The sequence below is a fragment of the Macaca fascicularis genome, chromosome 17 (genome assembly GCF_037993035.2).
Source record: "Macaca fascicularis isolate 582-1 chromosome 17, T2T-MFA8v1.1".
Taxonomy (NCBI): domain Eukaryota; kingdom Metazoa; phylum Chordata; class Mammalia; order Primates; family Cercopithecidae; genus Macaca; species Macaca fascicularis.
The window spans coordinates 74,827,392-74,849,595 of record NC_088391.1 but is presented as its reverse complement, the minus strand read 5'-3'; the positions used below and the strand labels follow the sequence as shown (position 1 = coordinate 74,849,595).

Genomic DNA, 22,204 nt, shown 5'->3' with positions numbered 1-22,204 from the left:
GCTTTATTGATGATATTTGCCAGCATTATTTTACTACCAGATTGTAAGCTGTGTGAAGACATGGATTTCCCTGTTCATTTGTTTTGCTTACCTCTACACTCTTCATACATAGGAGCAGGTATTCTGAAGTAGTTGTTGACTGAATGAATAAAAGAATGAGATCACTTACTTCCTAAAATTAAGTAATAAAACATATATGGCAATACATAACTTTTGGGCCCAGTGACTGGTACATTTTATATATATATATATATACACACACACACACACACACATTGATATATATATTTATATATATATAACAAATGTCATCACTTTCCCTATTTTTTCATTAAATTTCCAAAATCACAAGGCCCATAGAAAGTTATAAAATGGAGAAATTTTTTAAAATTGCTGTCTGTCTACCAGTAGCTAAGTTATACAACAAAAATCATCCACAATCTAAGCTTAATTATGTTTGTTCTTCCTCATGCATATAGGATATCCAGCTATTTTGCCCCCTTCCAGCAGCACCAATATCTTTTGCTTACTAAAGGAGGTGAGTTATATTTAACTATTACATATTTTTAAAAAGTGGCCAGCTGATTGTTTTGGTTGCAATTTTAATAAATCAAATTTGTCAAGTACTTTAAATTGGCATTGTTAGAGGTGCATTTTTCATAGCTACAAATGAACTGTACCACTTGTTTTCTACAGTAAGTGACTTTGGGTATATAAAAAAGACTGAAACAATACTAAATCATATGCATATATTAACTGAAATTTTAGGGAGGAATTTTTACGAATAGCAAGGGACAGAATATATGAAAAATTAAGATACAGTATCTGTCAAAAGATACATCCACACTTATTAAGGGTCATAAAATGCAGTATGTTTTAATCTCTATGGAGGAGAGGAGCACTGTAATGCCTTCTGTAATTATTTTACTGCGGGGAGACAATAATTTCTTAGTTCTCTTGGTTGGCTATAGCAGAATACCATAAATTAGGTAGCTTGTAAACAAGGAAAAATTATTTCTGACAGTTGCAGAGGCTGGGAAGTCCAAAACCATGGCACTGGCAGATTTGGTGTCTAGTAAGGGCCTGTCCCGTGGTTGATAGATGAAGTCTCCTAGCTGTATCCTTACATGGTGAAAGGAGCCAGGCAGCAATCTGGATCCTCTCTTACAAGGGCACTAATCTCATTGAGGAGTGCTGTGCTCTTATGACCAATTCAGTTCTCACAGGCCCCATCTCCAATGTCATCACATTGGTAACTAGATTTCAGCATGCAGATTTTGGGGAGACACATTCAGATCAGAGCAATTTCAATGTGTGTGTGGGGTCAGTAATCATTGATATAGTTTCCTATCTAATTTAAATTATTTAAAATTTTCCAATTGTAGAATTTTAATACTCTTTTTTTTGTAAGTTGGATTCCTATTCTTAAAATGTCATTCAGTGACTTCCACTGGTTCCTAAAATTGGTTTAAAATACAAGTTCTAGCCTGAACCATAATCAAAAATATTAAAAACTTAAAATAATGATTTGGAGAAAATGAACTAATTTATAAAACAATGTTCTACTCACAGCCAAAAGAAGCCCAGTCTTTTATTTTGTGTTCTCTTTGCTGGCTCCAAGAAAATAAAACTGGCCTCAATTTTTAAAATGTTTAACTAGGTGTTATTTAAATTTTATTTAATTGTCAAATTGTATTGTTTATTTAGTTCCAAAATAGTAGTACAAATATAAAAATCATGATGAGGAGCTACATAGACGTATAATCAATGTCTTCAGTTTTACATACATTGAATCTTAATAAAGATGTGATGCATATAAATTTTGGGCCTTAGTGCTGCCTTTTGAGCAAATGTATTAGTGTTTGATTTGCCACTGTATCTGTTAAGGGCTAAACAACTATTAATTGACTGAGAAAATTAGTAGTGACTCTAAGAGGAAGGTTAAGGATTTATTTTTCAAGACATCCCCCCCTATTGTTATTAGGGCAAACAGTTCCTATAATTTGAATTTCAAAAGGTTTAGAAAACCTCCATTCCTGCCTATTTAATACCAATTCACATCCCAGTAGGCAAATGATGTAATAGTTTCTTGTGTATCCTTTGTAGAACTATACATATTTAAACGAATATCCATTTACACACACTTATACGGTAATTTACTTTAAAATTCTTAATCTTTTCCGTATTTTTACAAGAAAATAATACAGTGAACAATTTTATACATTTTTCACATGAGAAACTATATATACATATGTGTGTATGTATGTGTATATATATGTGTGTGTTTGTGTGTGGGGGTATGTATATATAAATTTATTTAGACATGAAATTGCTGGGTCCAAGAGAACGGCATTTATAATTTTATAATGTTGATAAAGATTTCTAAAAACTTTCCATAGAATATTTACTATATTCCATCTGCAGGGTATGAGAATGCTGGTTTATTCATAGCATTATTTGGGGGGCTTTAATAATAATTGGAATGCTGGGTACAATAAAATAAAATAGTCTATCTAAGTAGATTTGAGTAGATTACAGGGCTAGAAATATAAGGTAAAAGAGGAATCAAAGGAAAAATATTTTGCTTTTTTCCCCCTGAAAAATGGTAAACTTTTTGAAGTCAGGGATATGATTACACTTCAGAAGACATAGCAGTACACTAAGGATTCAGTATGAAAACAATGAATTTTAAACCAGATTATGGCATCACGTATATGTTGAGAGGTTAGGAAAATGCCAGAGTTACAGATGCACATTGACAACTTAATTACAGTCACCTGTATAATCTGACATTGGCTCTTGACAGCCCACACTAAGGACAGCAGAGAATTGCTGGTGAACTCAAGTCCCTGCAGTACCTGAAAAATTCACAGAAACTGTTAGAGCAGACCATCAGTAACTATTAGAGAAGTCCCTCCAAACTAAATTGATTGAACCAATGTAATGACAAACAACAAATTATCTCTGATCAGCGGTCCCACTTAAAAGATTTTGAAAAGTGCAGCTTCTTAACTTTATTAGTTACATAAACCAGGAAACTTTTGAAATAGCACGTGTGTGTGTGTGTCTCTGTGTGTGTAATATTATTTTCTTTTTTGTCTAATATTATTTTCATAGTGGTATTTTATTTCCTTCAAAAGAAGGAAAGAACTTTAATTGGCTACATTTAACTGTGTCTGAGGTCACTGTCCTGTTGCAGAGCTGTTGTTTTGCTAAAGGAAAAACCCCTTGTAGTGAGACATAATGTGACACCCATGTAGACACATAAGTAATTTGTAAAACACATGAGACAATGAAAAAACAATATAATTGCAAAATTTTATTATTATACTTGTATTTCAATTTAGCAACCATATCAGTAATATTCATTTATATAGGGCATTAATTTTTGTTGGTTTTATGTTATTTGATATTATTAAAATTTGACTTTAATTCAGGCTTTTAATTCAGAGTTCTAGACTAAGAGAGTAGAAAGATAAAATATGAAATAAAGTTAAGCATGTATAAATATGTATAAAAGTCCACTTTAAAACTATATTTATCAGTATAGTACACATGTCCTTTAATAAATTTCACCACTTGTTTTAGTATTGTTACATTCAAAGCCAAAAAATTATTTTCAGTTTTTATAGTTAATAAGAATTACTATTAATTAATTTTCATTGCCTAAAGGGTCCTAAGTATATGTAATAGCCTATTTCTCCTCTTGTGTTCTCCTAGTTCCTCAATTTCAGTAAGAATTTCATCATTAGTAGCAGAATCTTATGGAAATAATGGTAAGAGCCATTATGAAATTTCAATAAGGTTATCTGAGTGAGTCATATTTAGTTCTATTTGCTGAAAATAAAAGAAATTTACTTGAGTTTTCATCATATCTAGGAAATGATGTATGGGAAGATTAAGTATATAACAATTTACAAAACTTTATCTTCTAGTCAGACACCATTCTAACCACTGTTTATTGTCATTTAATCCCACAATGAGCTTATAGGGCAGATATTTCTATTATTTATCTATATTTCACTGATAAGAAAATTGAACTACAGAAATGTTAAACAACTTCCCAAAGCTCTGATGCAAGCCTGTGATGGAGCTGGGACTTGAATCCAAGCAGTCTGGCTCCATGATGTCCTTGACCCATCAAGGTTAAGCACAACAAGCTTTCCTGTTCCACTTTTTTGAAATATGCTCTATCAGCGAGATATCTGAAGCACTTTATTCATGAAAGTTTCTTCTCTCATCTTAGTTTTAAAGTTCCTGTCAAATTTGCAAGGAAATTGTGTGTCTAAGCATGGTATTTTACTGTGATTACTTCTGATTATAGTGGCATACCAAAAAACATTTTTGATTTTAGTGGCAGTTGAGCATTGCTCAATTTTAAAAAGTAACTGAGTTAACCCAAATATTTTACACTAAAATGGTATGCTTCGCTTGAACAAAACAAAGCAAGCAAGACCAGGTTAATTTAAGCAAATTGTCACTAATGTCTCCTTTGTCTTTATAGTTTAGAGAAAATAAAATTTATGACCTATTCTACTAATAGCCTTTATTATCCATCAGAAGATTAACGTCTTGATAAATTTCAAGTTTGTGATTTCTTTCTTTAATATTAAAAGTTAAACTTAAGTTAGACATTCCATTAGTAATATAACATTCTGACACTTAGAATACGAACACTCATATGAGAGAATGTCCATTGTATTTCATTCTAAATGATGTTCTTGAACATTATCTACAGCATTTCTCATAATCTAGAATACTTCAGTAGGAAATAGGTTCAAATGTTCTATAGTAAATTTGTTTAAAATTCTGTATACATATATATGTTAAACATATATATACATATATGTATTTGAGAAAATCCAGTTAGGCAGCAAATGACCTTTTACTATCTGAAAAATATTTAATTTAGAGATTTTTTTTTTTTTTACTAATTTTCCAACATAAAAAATAAATCCTAAAAGAAAGTCTACCTACTTATTTATTTTGAACATATTTCACCATGTAAGATGTCAAAAATAAGCTAGAGAATATTAAAACAAATTTGTAGTTGGTTATCTAAAATTTAACTAATCAAGGCAATATATAATTGACCTAGGTCCTTTTGTTACTTAGTAAGATATGCATGGAACTTTGCATCTTCACATAAAACGTCATGTGTAGCAAAGCATACTGTGTCACATGCTGCTAAAATATTTTCCTTTACCATAGTTTTGTAAATGGAATTTTTAAAAGTTGACAAAAAGCCAACATCTAGCTTTCAGAGTTCTGCTGTATTTTTCAGAAAATAGTAAAAATAATAGCTAAGTCACTGAGGGACCTTTTCCAGACAGTGTTCTAAGGCAGAAATTCTGATAATAGAGGATTTTTGAAACAATCAATTTCACGTCATTGGCTTAAGTGACCAGGGCACAAGTTAATTATATTGTTTTCAGAGACTTTGTATGTCTATCTGTGATAACCCAAATATTTGGTGAATCTAAATTTTAAAGAGCAGCACCTGGAAGACTAACATTAAATGACTTTTGCCTTCTTTATAAATTTGTCTAAGACAGATAGCACATATATATAGGCTCAATGCAGAAAGGTTTACTACCTAAGATTTTGAAATAATTTGTTGGGAGACTAAGCTTTCAATTTCTTATTAGAAAGGAGTATTTTCAATAAAGTGATGAATGGTCAATATCTTTGTAATGTTTTCTCCTTGATTCCAGTTTTCCTTTTGATATATTATGTTACCAGGGGAGAGTTAACTCAGTGATGTAATCTAAAAGACCTTTCCTTTAGGCTTCTGTTTGGCATACAGAGAAGTGAAGAACAGGAATAAATCGAAAAAATAATAACAGTGAACAGCAGGAAAGTGTTGCAGTCAAAAAGATTAAAACAAAACAATCCGCAAAGTGAATTGTTCAATTTCATAATTGAAAACTGTATATCTATTTTTTAAACCTGAGGGACTGAGATTAGATGTATTGGACATTTAAAATGTTAAGTGAATGTATCTGTATTCATCCACATAGTGATTTCCCTTAGTAACATAAGAAATTGTACTTATACTTTAAAGTGGCTTTTGAAAGTAGAAGGAAACTACGTTAGATTTTAATTGAAATTGATACAGACAAGAGGCCAGGAAATACTGGGTAGAAGAGTGTAGGATCCCTGGTGAGTTCTCCACTCTCAAGCTGGAGCCCGCAGCCCTAAATGAGAACTTCTCATACCTGTTTTCCCACCCAAATATTGCTTTTGGCCTGCCCTGCTCCTCTATCTTGTGCCCATATAAACCCCAGACCTCAGCTGGCAGAGGGCCAAGAGGCTGAATGTCAATAGGAGAAGAGGCAACTGAGTGTCGGAGACTGTGGATAGACTCGGCTTAATTTCAGATGGCATGACTTTGGAGAGGAGCCAACTGGAGATGGCTTGGCTTTAGGGGATGATTATCTTCCCATTTCATCCCCTTTCCAGCTCCCCATCCAAGTGAGAGCCACCTTCATCACTCAATAACACCTCCACATTCATCATCCCTCAAGTCCATGTGATTTGATTCTTCGTGGATGTCAGACAAGGACCAGGGTACCAAGAGGGCAGGGTGTAAAAGGCTGTCACCCAACTCACCACTAAGCTGGTTAACACTTAGTCATTTGCACATGGCAACTGCTAAAAGAGCATTAGTTGTAGCACACCCCTAGACACTACCATGGGGCCAGAGCCCAAAAGCCCTTGCCCCAGCCCTGGCACTCACTTGTCTGTGTGCTCTCCCTCCTGCAAAGGGTTTGAGTATGGTGGTGGAGTAAGCTGTTCACATCCCTGTCGCAAATCTAGCAAAGGGGTTCAGGGAACTCTCCCATCTCAAAATGGCACACAATTATCTCATGGAGAACATTCTGAGAAGAAAGTGATGAGATTCCTGTAGACTTCAAAAGCTATGAAAAAATATGCATCCATATGCAAAGTCAAAATTTCATGTTAATGTGAATTTCTTCATGTGGCCCACTACATGAAAGGTATCCTGTTCATAAAAGTCTTCACTATTTGTTCAACAAATAACTGTTGTTTTCTGTACTTGTGATTGCTTACTGTCTGACATAAGTGAAATTTTAAAGTAGCAATTATATTTGAATTATGTTTGCACTCTTGAAAAAATCATGAACTAAAATTTCTATTTATCTCAAGTTTTTTTTGATGTTATAACTATAGTTATTTTTAACAGAAACCCACTTTGTACTAAAATCTCAAGACAGTGATGTACCAACTGAGATTATTTAGCTTGGGGTGAAAAGAGTGAGACCTGCTTAAACAGATCGGCTATAGAATATAATTACATGTCCATGTTTGTTATTGATAATTAAAATTTTAACTGGAGATTAAAAAATGACAATTGGCTTGAAACATACATAAAAGTTTTGTACTTGGGCTGATAAAGGAATACATTTACTTGTCACCACATATTTGACTTTAGAAAGCATCAAACATGGTATTACAGTATTAGGGAGACTTTTCAAAGATAGCTCCATAGAAGACTTTTGCTATATTTCTTTTAAAAATACAGTACCCTAAATAACTTGTCAATGTGTTTTCCTGGCTTAAATCTTTATTCTGTTTTAGAAAAATAATTCCAAACAGAATCTTCTCATTCTGTCTGACAATAGGTGTGTGTGTGTATGTGTGTGTGTGTGTGTAAAACTTTAGGATATTACTAATACTTTATTGCCAAAAAAAAAAAAAGAAATTAAAATTCCGTATCCAATTGTTATAAAAAGTATCAATGCTCACTTAGATCTTGATTTTCCTAAATATTTTATTATCCTTTTTAAGTGGAAATGTGCTAGAAAATCATTCATTTCCATGATTAGTCTAATTTCACTTATATTTATATACAACAACATACAGGAAAATACGTGCATGGCTTTTATCTGTTTGAAAATGGTTAATTTTTCTAACATCCATGTATGTCAAATTCTGAAATGACAGCTTCTCTTCTTGAACCTCAACTATGATGTAGCTCATTACATTAGCACCAAGAAAGCAGGCCATAAATTTCCACAGTGTGTTCAGGCACGTCTGTAGGCTTGACATTGCCTTCCTCATAGAATATCCATCATTCCAGAAATGTCCTGGGTGCTGAAGGGACAGACTGCAAAGAAATTACATTCCCAAAATAGCGTCACAGAATTTCTCACTGTTAAAATCAGTAGATGATACTGTTGTAATCAGTTGGATTTCTGCCTCATCATTAAACTCAAGTAGTTTCCTGCTTATGTCAGAAAGGATTTCATGCTTTAAAAACTGTGGAGAGTTTACTATGTTTACTTAGTTTATGAAAATGGGAGAAAAGGAAGAGCAGAGTAAAATTAATAGAAAATCTAAAACATGAACGGAAATATTTTTTACTTCATGCATTTTAGGAAATAATAAACTTTAATGAACTAAACGTAAGCAAGCACTTTCAGGACTGAAAATATATTATTTCTAAAGAATATGCTTGGAGTGACGAACAGTCAGGACATTTTTTGTTGCAATACTTATACCAGAGCTTATAACAGAGCTACAGATAATGTTTAAGGCATAGAGGGGAAAGAACATATTGAAAGGTACAAATTAACATGTTTTTTTCTGGCCTAAGAATGTTAAGTTCTCTGAGGAAATGAATGGGAAATAGAAACTATTTAAATGTAGAGCCTATTTAGAATATTAATGAAGGATGGAAATAATATTCTGTCACACATTCATCGATTTCAGCCAGCATCAATACAGTCTTATTGTTGGGGACATAAAATGAACATGATATCTTGGAATTTCAGATCCTATATGTTTTTGGGGAGTTGGGGGGAAATGCACAACAAAAAATGGACTGGAAAATCTGTCTCTTAATATTCAATTTACTGATTTTCTTAAAACGAGAAACACAACTGTTTGGGTAGATATCAGATACTTTTAAAACCCCTGATTCAATATTTTTTAAGTAATTAAAACATCATGCTACTCTTTCTGTAATTAAGATAGAAAAAAATTAATGTATTTCTTCAATTAACGATAACTGTATTATACAACATTAAGTGTTGTATTCATATTTCAAAAAATGTGACCCTAAAAAATCAGATGCTAACATAAAGGAAAAGGTAAACCAATTCCTGTGGACTAGCAGTTCCGGTAGCCAGAATAGTAGACCCTTGCAAATGTGCAATGTTCTTGCCCTGAAAATTTGTGAGTGTTACCCAGTGTGGTAAAAGGAGTTTTGCTGACATAATTAATGTCATAGACCTTAAAATAGGGAAAGATGACCTGAATTATCCAGGTGCCGCTGATCTAATCACTGAATCTAATGTAATCTAGCCTCTAAAAGCAGAGAATTTTGGGAGGCTGAGGCGGGTGGATCATGAGGTCAGGAGTTCAAGGCCAGCCTGGCCAAGATGGTAAAACCCCGTCTCTACTAAAAGTACAAAAATTAGGCTGGCACGGTGGCAGGCACCTGTAATCCCAGCCACTCAGGAGGCTGAGGCAGGAGAATTGCTTGAACCCGGTGGGGGGGTGGCGGAGGTTTCAGTGAGCCGAGATCATGCCACTGCACTCTAACCTGGGTGACAGAGTGAGATTCCATCTCAAAAAATAGAACAAACAAACAAAAACAAAAGCAGAGAATTTTCTACAGCTAGTTGAAGAACAAGATGGCATAGAGAGGCAGCAAAAGGGAAACTGGAGAGATTCAAAGTCTGAGAGGGAATCCACTTGCTGTTGCTGGAGACCACGGGTGAGAAGGCCATTAAGAAGAATGTCACAAGCACCTAAAAGCATGAGAAGAAAAACACCCAAACTCTAGGAGGGAAGATTAACCCCCACAGCTGAGAGGCAGAAAAGAAATGAGAACCTCAGTTACAGGAACTGAATTCTTCCAACCAACCAGAATGTATGTGGAAACTGGTTAATTCCCCAGAGCCTCCAGAAAGGGTGAGCAAAGCTTCACTGACACTGATTTTGGCTCTCTGAGACCCAGTGCAAAAAACTAGCAGTTTCATCCCTATTTCTGACCTACAGAAGTTAGATAATAAATGTGTGTTGTTTTAGGCCAAAAACAAACAAACAAAACACCTGTGGTAATATGTTAAAGTGATATAGAAATCACTCTCACAGAATTACTTCCTCTTAAGGCATGAAAGTAAATTAAAGATAAGTATATTCACAAACATACGTCATTAAATTGATTTGTAATCCAAACATGCATACAATATGTTTTTATATCCTTCTAGATGTGCAATTGGAGTAATATACAATATTTAAAACTGCATATCAGAAAACAGTGACGCTGCCTAGTGTTCACTTTGTTGTGTGGATCCATTCAAAGTGCCTAATGTAGAAAACTTAAAAGTAGAGTCAGATTTTATTAGAAATTGTTCCCTCTGGGACAAGCTCATATACAAATCTACTTGAAGTTGGTGCTATTAGCAGTGGAGCTCCTCAACTGACCTGACTTTTGTAAAAATTTAATTTTCTTGCCTCTTTCCAGCTGGAGATTTTAGCAGTAATAAAGCAGCAAAAACTTACAGAAAAGCTATATAATGAATGTTTGACATCAGCTATGATTGCAAACGTATCCTCTTGTATAGGTAAACATATTCACTTGGGACAACTCAAATTCATTTAGGGCAATGTCTGTGACAACAGAAAATACAAACCATTATTAAAATTTCTGATTCTGTGTTATCCTGGGCAACATAATGAAATCCCATCTCTTAAAAAAAAATTAGCTGTATGTGGTGTCATATGACTATAGCCCCAGCTACTCAAGAGTCTGAGGTGGGAGGATGGCTTCAGCCTGGGAGGTTGAGGCTGCAGTGACCTGTGATTGTGTCACTGCACTGTAGGTAACAGAGTGAGACCCTCCCTCAAAAAACAAAACAAAACCAAAAAAATGATGATTCTATTTCTTGAGAACTCCCTGGTCATTCACTGCTCATTATTTATGTGTGCCTAGATATCTTTTCTCTGCCCAAATGGTAGATAAATCCTATTTTTAAAACTCTGATAGTATTTCCACATAAATGCAAGTGAGTGTCTTGATGGAAATATAATAGATATTGATAGATTTTTATAGCATCATTGTATATTGCATATCATAAAATATAATTTGCAATTTAAAATTGAAAAATTAACAGAGGGGCAAATATTAGGGGCAAATAATCAAAATAAAGCATGTTTCAGTTTAGGATTAATGCTGTTATTTTAATTGTTAAGGAGAAGAATGCAGACGTTTTCTGTGCGTCATCAATATCTAAAACACTCAATCAACTATTATCTAAGTCTTTATGGAGTGCTCAAAATATAATAAAAAGTAATTTAGAGTGTTCTGCCTTCTACATGTAAGATTTAAAAGAAACACTCCTTTGTTAGGCTATATTTGAGTTTATTTTTCAATATATTGAATTATATTCTAAGCAGCAATTGGTAAGTAGGAAAAGAAAATATTGTTTTAAAGTACTCTTTACTCATTTAAATGCCCAAACAAGAATTAATAAACTGCTACCATTTCTGGATATATATAAAAGCAGAAATCTTTCTCTATCTGCCTCATTGCTTATCACAAGTGTCTTGCTTTTTTGTGTTTTAGAATATTGCTAAGAGCATACAATCTTGCCATTGCAATTTCAGACTAATTTTTTTCCATGTTCCCTATCTAGTTTCCTAGATTCCAAGGTCATGTCCTGGTACTCACTTTAGGCACTTATGGAACAGTAAACTGAAGTAAGTGTGTATGTGTGTGTGTGTGTGTATGAATCTAAATTCCTTCTTTGACAATGTCAACAAAATAGCATATATAGTATTTTGAACTGGCAATTTTAAATATGAATGCATCTTTACCTGAAAGTAATGGGAGACAAGGACACAGTCAACTAAACAAAATATCTAAAGATTTAAAATGCAAAATATTTCTTAAAATACTATAAATAAAAAATAGTTTTCATGACCTGAAACAGTAAAATAAGAATGCTGCAAATTTTAGAGAATGCCCAATTATCTAGATGATTGCAATAATGTGACTATGTTAGCCCTTCTGTGCATTATAGCTATAGCATTCTCATGGCCTGAAACAAAGTAATGAACCCCATATTTATTCATCCAAAATGTTACCTAAGTCTTGAATAGACTCTGAATCACTGAATTTGTAAAATGAAAAAAAAAATCAAAATAATAATAATAATAAAACATTTTTCTAACACACAAAATAATAATAATAATAATGATAATAAAACATTTTTCTAACTCAATTTGGTTGAGAAAATAATCAAAAGATAATTTTTAATTATAATCCCAGTATAGAAAACAAATAAGATGTCAGAAGTATTTTAAAGGCAAAAAGAGGTCAGGAAAGCCAACACATACCTGTCCTAAGTGATTTAATTGTTAAAATATGAATTAAGAGAAAAATAATTTGAAACTGTTGGAAATATGTCAATTACTAGATAAATTCTTTAAACTTTAGGAAGTATAGTATCTATCAAAATGATTATATTTAAAATAAAGCAAGTGATGAGACAATTACAGATATGTTGAGTACTAAACAAAATTTAATTCAGATATCTTAGTCCTAAGAATGATTAACTTATATTTATAAATATTAAATTTCAACACTTTGTATAGCTCAGCTCACATTTCTTAATTTCTCCTTGTATAATAGTGATGCCATGAAAAATATAGAAATACTTTAAAAATTACTTTTTACTAAAAATAACAGAAAAACAGAATAAAGAAAATTTGTCTATTAAAATATTTGCTGTTATGGCTTGCTTATACATACATGGCCTCTGTGTTGGTTGGTTTTATGTGTCAAATTGACAAGTGTTAGTTCTTAACTATTTAATCAAACACTAACCTAGGTGTTGCTATGACGGTACATGTGGTTAACATCTATAATAAGTTAACTTTAAGTATAGGAGATAGCTCTCAATAATATGGGTGAGGATTACTTAATCATTTGATAGGCCTTAAGAGCAAAAACAGGGATGTTCCTGATAAGAAGAAGAAATCTGCCTTAAGACCAGAACATCAACTACTGCTTGATTTTCCCGCCGTCCAGCCTGCAAATTGCAAACAAATTTCAGACTTGCCAGTCTTCGGAATAATGTGAGCAAATTCACTGAAATAAATCTCTTCATATATAGATAGACATAGATAGCTAGGTAACGATATGTAGATAGATACATGACAGATGATAGATAGATAGATAGATAGATAGATAGATAGATAGATAGATAGATAGATAGATAGAGATATTTTATTGGTTTTATTTTTCTGGGGAAATTTGATTGCTACAGCCTCACAGAAAAAATGTGAATATTAGAGGCATTCGAAAAGTACTCCTTTTAACCCTTATTTTAACAACTAGAATTTATAAAAACTCTCTTCCCATATTCAGATTTTTATGTTTTTTCTACTGCTTTATACCTCCAGTATCTGATATAAAAAATATTACTCTAACTGAAGACTTTCTCATAAGCTCCAGTTTTCATGGAGAGAAATTAAATGGGAAGATCACCAGAAGTAGAGCTGCAGTTTTAATAAACAAAATTTAAAGTAAATTAGTAAAGCTTTCAATAAAGTTAGTCAAGATAACATGACCATACCCAGAGAGAAAGAAATCCATCACATGTAATACTCAATGCTTAAAATAGTAATTTTTCTATTATTTGAAATAACTTTTTTACTCTTTGAATATTATAGTGAATGTCTTTTATTCTTCTATTTTTTCTTTCATCTTTTTGCCCTCTTCTAAAAACAGATAACATTGAAAGATGAGAACAGTGGATTATTGTCAGGGATTTAAAATGAATTAGTTAACATCAAATACTTGTCAGTTGATACATGAGGCTATAGTAATAAAACATTCCTTTTGATGCTTTGTGATTCATGTGAATCTATATGCCACATAATTAGGAACCCAAGTGAACAGCAGCTAAAATTGTCAATTTCAAGAAATTCCCAGAGTTTTCAAAGACACTTTGGAAAAAAAAAAAAATGGGTCAAATATGTATAGCACATAAAAATCAATGTTCAAATTTATGTGGTATACTTTGTTTATTTCTATAAGTACATAAACTTATTTTCAGGTCACATTAAAAATTAAGTTTAGGAATTAATTTAGAGAAAGGTAATTTAGTTGGGTTAGAAATCCAAGTAAGTGGCCAGCATGTCAAGTGTGAAGCCACAAAATAAGTTAGTCACTAGTTTATATAAATTTTGGTTTTAAGTAATTAATAATTTTAGAGGTGAGTTACAAAAATTTTAATGCAGGAATATTTTAATAACTAAAGCATAATTAATCCATCAATTAAGAGGAAATTTTCTCAAGATTTTCTATTTCTAGAAGTAAAAATTAATTTACAGCAGCCTATATTTTTAACTTTTTCTGAGAAACCACTTCCACATATTGGCACATATTTTGCACTTATTTACCCTTTACCCTATTGCATGGTAGAATATGACTTTCACAAAAACTTCATATTAGCAAATATAAATTAAATGATATTATTTATATGCAAATAAACAATCATGGTTTAGAAAATTAAAATCGTAAAGACAAAAGCCAACTTTTTTCTGATAAAATCTGAATTAAAAAGAAAATTTAATTTGTATTTTCTTTAGGAAACGCCATACTATTTTTCACAATAATTCTTTAAGAAATTAAAAATCAAATTCCCATATGACCTGACAATCGTTCTTCTAGATATATACCCAAAGGAGATAAAATCACCAACTTGTAAAAATACCTGCACTCCCATGTTCATTGTAGCATTATTTACAATAGCCAAAATATAGAAATAATATAAATGTCCACCTATAAATGAATGAATAAAGAAAATGTGGTATGTGTGTGTGTGTATATATACACACACAATGGAATAACTATTCAGCCTTTAAAAAGAAGACCCTACATTTGCCACAAAATGAATAGACCTGGAGGACATTATGCTAAGTAAAATAAGCGAGAAAAAATATATTGCACGATCTCACTAATATGTAAAATAAGAACAAAAAAAGCTCAACTACACAGAGATACAGAATGAAATGAGAGAGAAGGGGCAAATGTAGGTCAAAGGATAAAAAAATAGCAGATATATAAGATGAAAAAGTTTAGATATCTAATGCACGACCTAAGGACTAATGTTGATTTCAGTTAACAGATGAACGAGTTCATGAAAGCTGGGCAGTCAAGAAGGACTCAACATCACCAGAAGCTCCAGGAGAGCGGGTCCTTTCACGAATATTCCTAAATTTTTAGTTATGAATTGGGAAGTGGAAGGTAATGGAGACTGTAGCACAGATAAAAGAAGCCACTAATTGAGTTTTGTAAATCCCAAGCCACTGATGGCAACCCTTACTTTCCCTTCCTCTCACATTGCAGAGGGGAGAACATGGAAGTTGTCAGAATAGTTTTGGTTCTGACATGGTTGGTAAACAAAGATTAAATGTTCCCAGCATCAGCACCATGACTGGGTTATAGCCATGATTGTAGTAACATGGCTGAGATGGGCTCTGTGGGAAAATTCAAGGTCATTCCCCTTCCAGCCAAGGTCTCCCTCACTAATCAGCATCCAAATCCACAGAAAACCCTAATAAGGTTTTCAGAGAAGGGTACATTATGGGTTTGATGGCAGAAAGTTGAGTGGGTTCTCATCTGGTGTTTTTAAAAATTGCCTCTGAGGAAAGGGATGGAACAGATGGAAAGAAAAAAAGATGCTCAAATTAAAAGTTAAGAGATTAGAGGAGTTAGTGCAGGGCAAGGCTGGTATCCCAAATGTAATCAGAGACATAAAAACATGATCAGTTTTCATTGCTTATGGACTTCCCTTGATCCACTATTTACTGTATCATTAATAACAATTATTTCAATCCAGACAGGCGGTTTTGCTAGATGAATGGAGTGGAAGAGCAGAAGGGCAAATTATTTGAGTATGTTAGCAACCTGAGTCATTTAAGTGGTAATTATTAGAAAAAGGAGGGAGAATAAGAAAAGAGATGCAGGGAGTGAGACAGATTAGGGAACAAAAGAACAAAGTAAAAGTGAGATGAAAGAACAAACGTGTTAGAGCTATATGGAGTCGCAATGGTGGGAAATTGTGATCAAATAGTATAAAAACCCAATCGATTATCTGAAAGAGAAAAGATTTCCAGAGAATGTGGAGTTCTATTGATGTCAGTCCAAGTATTTGAGGTAAACTTGAGGGGGGTTTTCTTGTGACTTATCCCAGAGATTATCTTCAGTTGGTCTTCCCTTACATTATCCCCTTCTTCCCATATTGCTCCCCAGCTCTCATCTGCAGTGAATACTTCACATTCATCTTACCCCTCTATGGAATAGCATATAGAGTGAACAGTTTATGGTTCTGTTACCAGTGAATTCTGCTAAAAGGATGTCTAAATTCTATGAAAAGCAAATTTAGTATCAAAATAATTCCAGTGCTTCCTATGTTGACCATCTTAGGTAGTGTTGCATAATAATAGAAGCTTTATATTTCTATTTAATGAAACCATAAATGGTGGAATTACTGAGTGATTGAAATTTAGTAGTGAGAAAAATGTTGGTTTTCCTTACATTATGTTATCTGTGGCTATGCTTTTATGATACAGCCCATACAACCATTAAGGCCTCTAAGAAATTTGAGGTTTTAGAATAATATAGCTCAGAATTGGCAAGTAAACAATACAAATGATGCCTAATTGGTAACTGCACTTTTTTCCAGCTGTAGGAAGAATTAACTGAAGAAGTCTTCTTGACATGCTGTCTCAGTCATTATCATTTCGTCAGCATTTGTACTTCAGCAGCATGCTATTTGTTCTCTCTCTCTAGCCTTTTCCTTAGGAAGCCCAAAAGGATTCTGAATAATTATCTTTGGCTCTAGTACCACAAGCAAACGTTCAGAGATATATTACATCCTAAGAGACAGGGAGGATCTGGTTTTACAACGCTCCCAAGCACACTGGGCTTTCTGAAACCCAATGAATCCAAGACAGATGTCCTCAGAGACTTATGAAAGCAAAGGTGAGCACAGGCTTTCATCTTTTCCACATAGTTTTCTGTTGGGTCTTTGTGAATCTGGAATTCACATTGTTAAAAGTGCATTGATTCTTCTCTCCATCATGACTGTCTGGCTGTGCTTTCTTCCCTCATATTTGATGTAAAACAAAGAGAGGTTTAGTGTACCTTGTTAGGCTATTTATCTTAAAAATATGAAACCATTCTACAAATGTCATAAAAATTCCTAACATCATACAGTTTGTTATATTCTTTAAAAATACATTGATTCAGTATTATCCTTGTGTGTCCATTCCAACATGTAAAATTGAGGAATTTTTAATTCACAAAGGGAAAAACCAGCTTCGTATTTGGCCTATCAAAATTGTCAAATTTTGCAAGGATATTTAAATTCAATATAGTTTACATTATTAATAATTTTTTGTAATATTAGTTATATGGGAGGTAGATTTTCAGATAATTTTTTTTAATGACAGTGAAATTCTATCCATTTCCCATTTTAGGGCACTATATGTGTTCTATTTGGTGATTCTCACATGTGACATAGGTGTGACACTAATTCAGCTAGTGTGATAACTCATGAAATTTCAAATGTGTAACAATTATTTGACACAGTGAAGCAGAAATAATATTTTAAGCATATATTATATGTGAAAATGAGACTTAAATATTAAGTGATAATTTTTATTCCACAGGGAACACCTTCACATTTTCTTTTTTTTTTTTTTTTTTTTTTAGTTCATGTATTTTATTAACTCATACAATTACTTTTCTTCTGGCTTGTTGAAGAAATAAGTCAGACATTTGCCACAATAATGTCTGTCAAAGTGGCTTGCCATAAACACCCCAGCACCACATTCATCAGACGGGCACTCTTGACGAAGGCGACTAATTTTGCCATTCTCACCCACCTGATAACATTTCAGGACAGCCAGCTTAACCTTCTTTCTCTTGTGCTTATTCTTCTTGGGAGTGGTGTAAGACTTCTTCTTCTTTTTCTTAGCACCACCACGAAGTCTCAACACAAGATGAAGAGTAGACTCCTTTTGAATATTGTAGTCAGACAAAGTCCATGCATCTTCCAGTTGCTTGCCAGCAAAGATCCCCCTTTGCTGAGCAGGAGGAATTCCTTCCTTATCCTGGATCTCGGCCTTTACATTTTCTATCGTATCCGAGGGTTCAACATGGAGGGTGATGGCGGCTCCACCTGAGGTTGGGGAAAAGGAAGAGATGGGTTAGGTCAGGGATCACAAGAGAACGCGGCATAGGGCACTGGCCCCCGAGCAGCCGAAGAGCAGACATTCATCCCACATTTTCTTTTAAATATATTTTGCCAGACATGTTGACTTTATTAAAATATAGGCTATATGTAATTAAAATCACAACTAGCTTTCCCTTGTAATGGTTGGCATCATAAGTACAGCAGTCTTGAGAAGACTATTCAATGGTGTTTAACCACACTGTCTTCATTTAAAAATGTAAAAATATCGTTAGAAAAATAATACTGTTTTGCCTGTAGTTTGGATCAAGAAAAATAAACCGGGGAAACTACATTGGAAACTGTTATTCTGTAAACCGTGAAAAGTTATTATGACAATTGTATGTCACATTCTAGCTCCAAGTTTCCTAAAAGACTGTCAGATTTTGTATTTTGTTCTCTTATTTGTTTTTATTGCCATGTTGTATAAGCAATTGCATGGGTGGCAGAAGTCAGCAGCGTATATCAACAGTTTCTTTCCAGTGAGATTTCTAATGAATTCTTTTCCCCAAGACCTATTTAAGAGGCAAAGTAACAAGCACTTGAATCTGTTACTTTTAATCAAATGTGTTATAAAAGTTGCAAATATGAATGCAACATTTTATGTTTTTATGTTTTTATCATGATGTAAATTCGAGATTAAATAGTATATTGTTATTGTTCTCTATGAACATATTATAGGAAGAATTTATAAAAACAGCACAATCTTGTAAAAATCATTTTGAAAATATTTTATCTTTTAAATTTCATTGGAATAAAATAAGAGTTTCAGTCTATTTTCACTCTCCTATCCACTCTGGCTTCAATTTCTAAAAGGTAAAATTAACCAACTAGATTTTACCACTTCTGCCTCTGCAGGTTAGTCAACTCTCTGTTGTTTTCTTTGTTCCCACCTTCTACCCTCCACCTGCTACCCTACAAAGAGCACATCATGGCAGGTTTCATGAGCATTTTGCCCAAATACAAAGAGTAAGTGAGATTCAGTGTAACAAAAAATTGGGCAAACATGTAGTCTGCTCTACCTCTGCCCAACCTGAAAACCAGAACTATTTCTCTCATCAAGCCAGGAGGAGTCTCATTATTATATTATTTTAGCATTTCATTTATGTCACAATAATTGAGTATTGCCTTATCATAGCTTGGAAATTCGGGTCATTCTATTTTCTCTGTTTCTGATGGCCTGGCATATGACATAAATTATAATAGAAATATCTACTGAAGGACACGTTATTACATTTTGTTTATCAGAAAACTTTTCCTAATAAGAGTATGCTAAAATCATTTTCTCAAATATATTTTAAAAATATGAAGTCACTCATTTTATTTTAAATCCATTTATTATTCTAACAATAAGACATTATGTTATTGAAGATAATACTATAATGTTTACAACAAAATTGCTGTCACTTCCCCACTCCACTCCATGCTAGAGTCAACCACTGCAACACTATTTTTTGTTTTTTATTTTATTCTTTTCCAAATAGCCCACTAACAAAAATACTCTCTTATTTCATGATTCTTCAGTGGACAAAATAATCTATTGCTTTTTATGAAAAACTAGCATTTTATGGAAAATTAGGATTTACTCAACCTAATATATAACCCCTCACTCCCACACCCAGACACACTTCTTCTTTTCCCATCCTCATTGTTGCTATATCATTTTATCTTGTTTTTGTGAAATATTTGGGGTTTGTTATATCTATGAACATTTTGCTACTCTTCTATGGTTATATTTACTTTCTTATGTAGTATTTAATTGAGGGGCATTGTCATCTTAATCTCAAAGTTTTTAGTTTACTTTTCTTTCTATTTGAATTTATCCACAAAAGCATAAAAGACTTAAGCATTATATCTGTATACAGAGAATGGAATAAATTAATGTCAGCTTTGTTTTATTTTTTTTCCTAGAGATGGAGATGCTTCCCCCAAAATCCTTCTTCCTTTTGGTCTGTTCTGAATTGTTTTCTAGGCTTATTGCTCAGCTGTCAGCCTTAGAACTCTCTTTTATCTTAATGCTGGGAGTCTCCTATACCTTTCTTCTTTGGTGGATTCTTTCCCCACCCTAGTTTTACATCTTCTTTCTTGCTTTACTTCTCTCTTTTGTCAGATCACATTTATCTATAGTTCCTAGAAGTCTTTGGGAGGATTTTGTTTTTTTCAGAACTTGCATGTTTGAAGAAGGTTTTACTTTATCCTCACAGTTAACTAAAGTCTAGGTTAAAAATACATTAATATTTCCATCAGAATGTTGAAGACAGTGCTATATCGTCTTCTAACATTGTTGCCATATCAGATCTTTATATATGACCTATAAGCCGTCTCATTCGTTCATACATAGATAAATATAAGGCATTAAGGAAATTCATTTTATTTTTTTCCTAGTCTGGTAGAGATTTGGGGATGTATCTCTGTTTTCATTTGTTTCAAAATATTTTTGATTTCTGCCTTAATTTCATTGTTTACCCAAAAGTCACTCAGGAGCAAGTTGTTTAGTTTCCATGTCCTGTGTAATTTTGAGAGTTCCTCTTGCTATTGATTTCTAATTTTATTACACTGTGATCTGAGAAGATATTTGATATTATTTCATTGTTTTGAATTTATTGAGACTTGCCTTATGGCCAAGTGTTTGGTCAATTTTAGAGAATGTTCCATGCATAGATGAGAAAAATGTGTATTCTGGGGTTGCTGGGTGGAATGTTCTGTAGATGTCTATTAACACCTTTTGGTCAAGAGTCCTAATTATGTCTGAGTTTCTTTGTTAGCTTTCTGCCTTGCTGATTTGTCTAGTGCAGTCAGTGGGGTGTGGAAATCCTCCACTATTATTGTATGGCAGTCTATTGCTTTTCTTAGATCTAGTGGGTATTTATTAATAATGACTTTCTATTTTTTTTTGTTTTGTTTTCCATTTGTGTGATGTATCTTTTACTACCCTTTACTTTGAACCTGTGGGTGTCTTTACTCATTATATGGATCTGTTGTAAGCAGCAGATGGTTGGGTCTTTCTTTTTTTTTTTTAAAATCCAATTTGCCAATCTGTATGTTTTAAATGGAGCATTTAAGCCATTTTCTTCAAGGTTAATATTGATATGTGAGGTTTTGTTTCTGATATAATGTGTTAGCTATTTGCTTCGTAGACTTAATTGTATAATTGCTTTATAGGATCTATGAACCTTGTTCTTACATGTGAGTATTGTCTTTTTCTGGTAGTGAGTATTGTTCTTTTGTATCTATGTTTCAACTCCTTTGAGCATTTCTTATAGAAACAGTGTAGTGATAACAAATTTGCACTTGTTTGGGAAATACTTTATTTCTTCTTTATTTATGAAGCTTAGTTTGACAGAAAATGAAATCCTTGGCTGGCATTATTTTCTTTAAGAAAGCTGAAAATAGGCCCCTCATTTCTTCTTGCTTGTAATGGTTCTACTGATAAGTCTGCTTTTAGTCTGATGAGATTTCCTTCATAGGTGATCTTGACCTTGGATAGTCTGATGACTATTTGCCTTCGTTATATTCACACTGTATAGTATTTCACAGATGTTCTCTGAATTTCTTGTATCTGGATGTCTATTTCCCTAGCAAGATCACAGAATTTCCCTGAATTAGTCTCTCAAATATGTTTTCTAAATTAATTGCTTTTTCTTTTTGTCCTTAGGAATGCTTATAAGTCTTAGGTTTCATTTCTTCACATAGGCTTTATTCACTTTTTTCCCCATTATTTATATCTGATTGGATTAATTCTAAAGACTGGTCTTTGGCAAGGCGTGGTTCCTCACGCCTGTAATCCCAGCACTTTGGGAGGCTGAGGCCAGTGGATCACAAGGGCAGAAGGTCGAGACCATCCTGGCTAACACGGTGAAACTCCCCCGTCTCTACTAAAATTACAAAAAAAAAAAAAAAAAAAAAAAAATTAGCCGGGCGCG

At 33.2% G+C, this 22,204-nt stretch overlaps 1 protein-coding gene and 1 long non-coding RNA gene across 3 annotated transcripts in view; one reads left to right on the top strand and one right to left on the bottom strand.

Annotated features, from left to right (window-relative positions):
- LOC135964416 (uncharacterized) overlaps nt 1-11,454 on the top strand; it is a 28,858-nt gene extending 17,404 nt beyond the window's left edge. Inside the window, exon 2 of the long non-coding RNA XR_010582631.2 lies at nt 480-11,454. This is a non-coding gene — a long non-coding RNA (uncharacterized lncRNA). The remainder of the gene's footprint in view (nt 1-479) is intronic.
- Nucleotides 1-22,204, bottom strand: part of LOC123569875 (ubiquitin-ribosomal protein eS31 fusion protein-like) — a 191,321-nt gene that overhangs the window by 17,829 nt on the left and 151,288 nt on the right. Inside the window, exon 3 of one of the 2 annotated variants that reach the window (XM_065533374.1) lies at nt 17,935-18,230. In XM_065533374.1, the coding sequence (XP_065389446.1) occupies nt 17,935-18,230 (296 nt within the window). Of the gene's footprint in view, nt 1-17,732; nt 18,231-22,204 lie in introns of those variants that run through there. The other variant, XM_065533373.1, reaches the window with a different exon arrangement.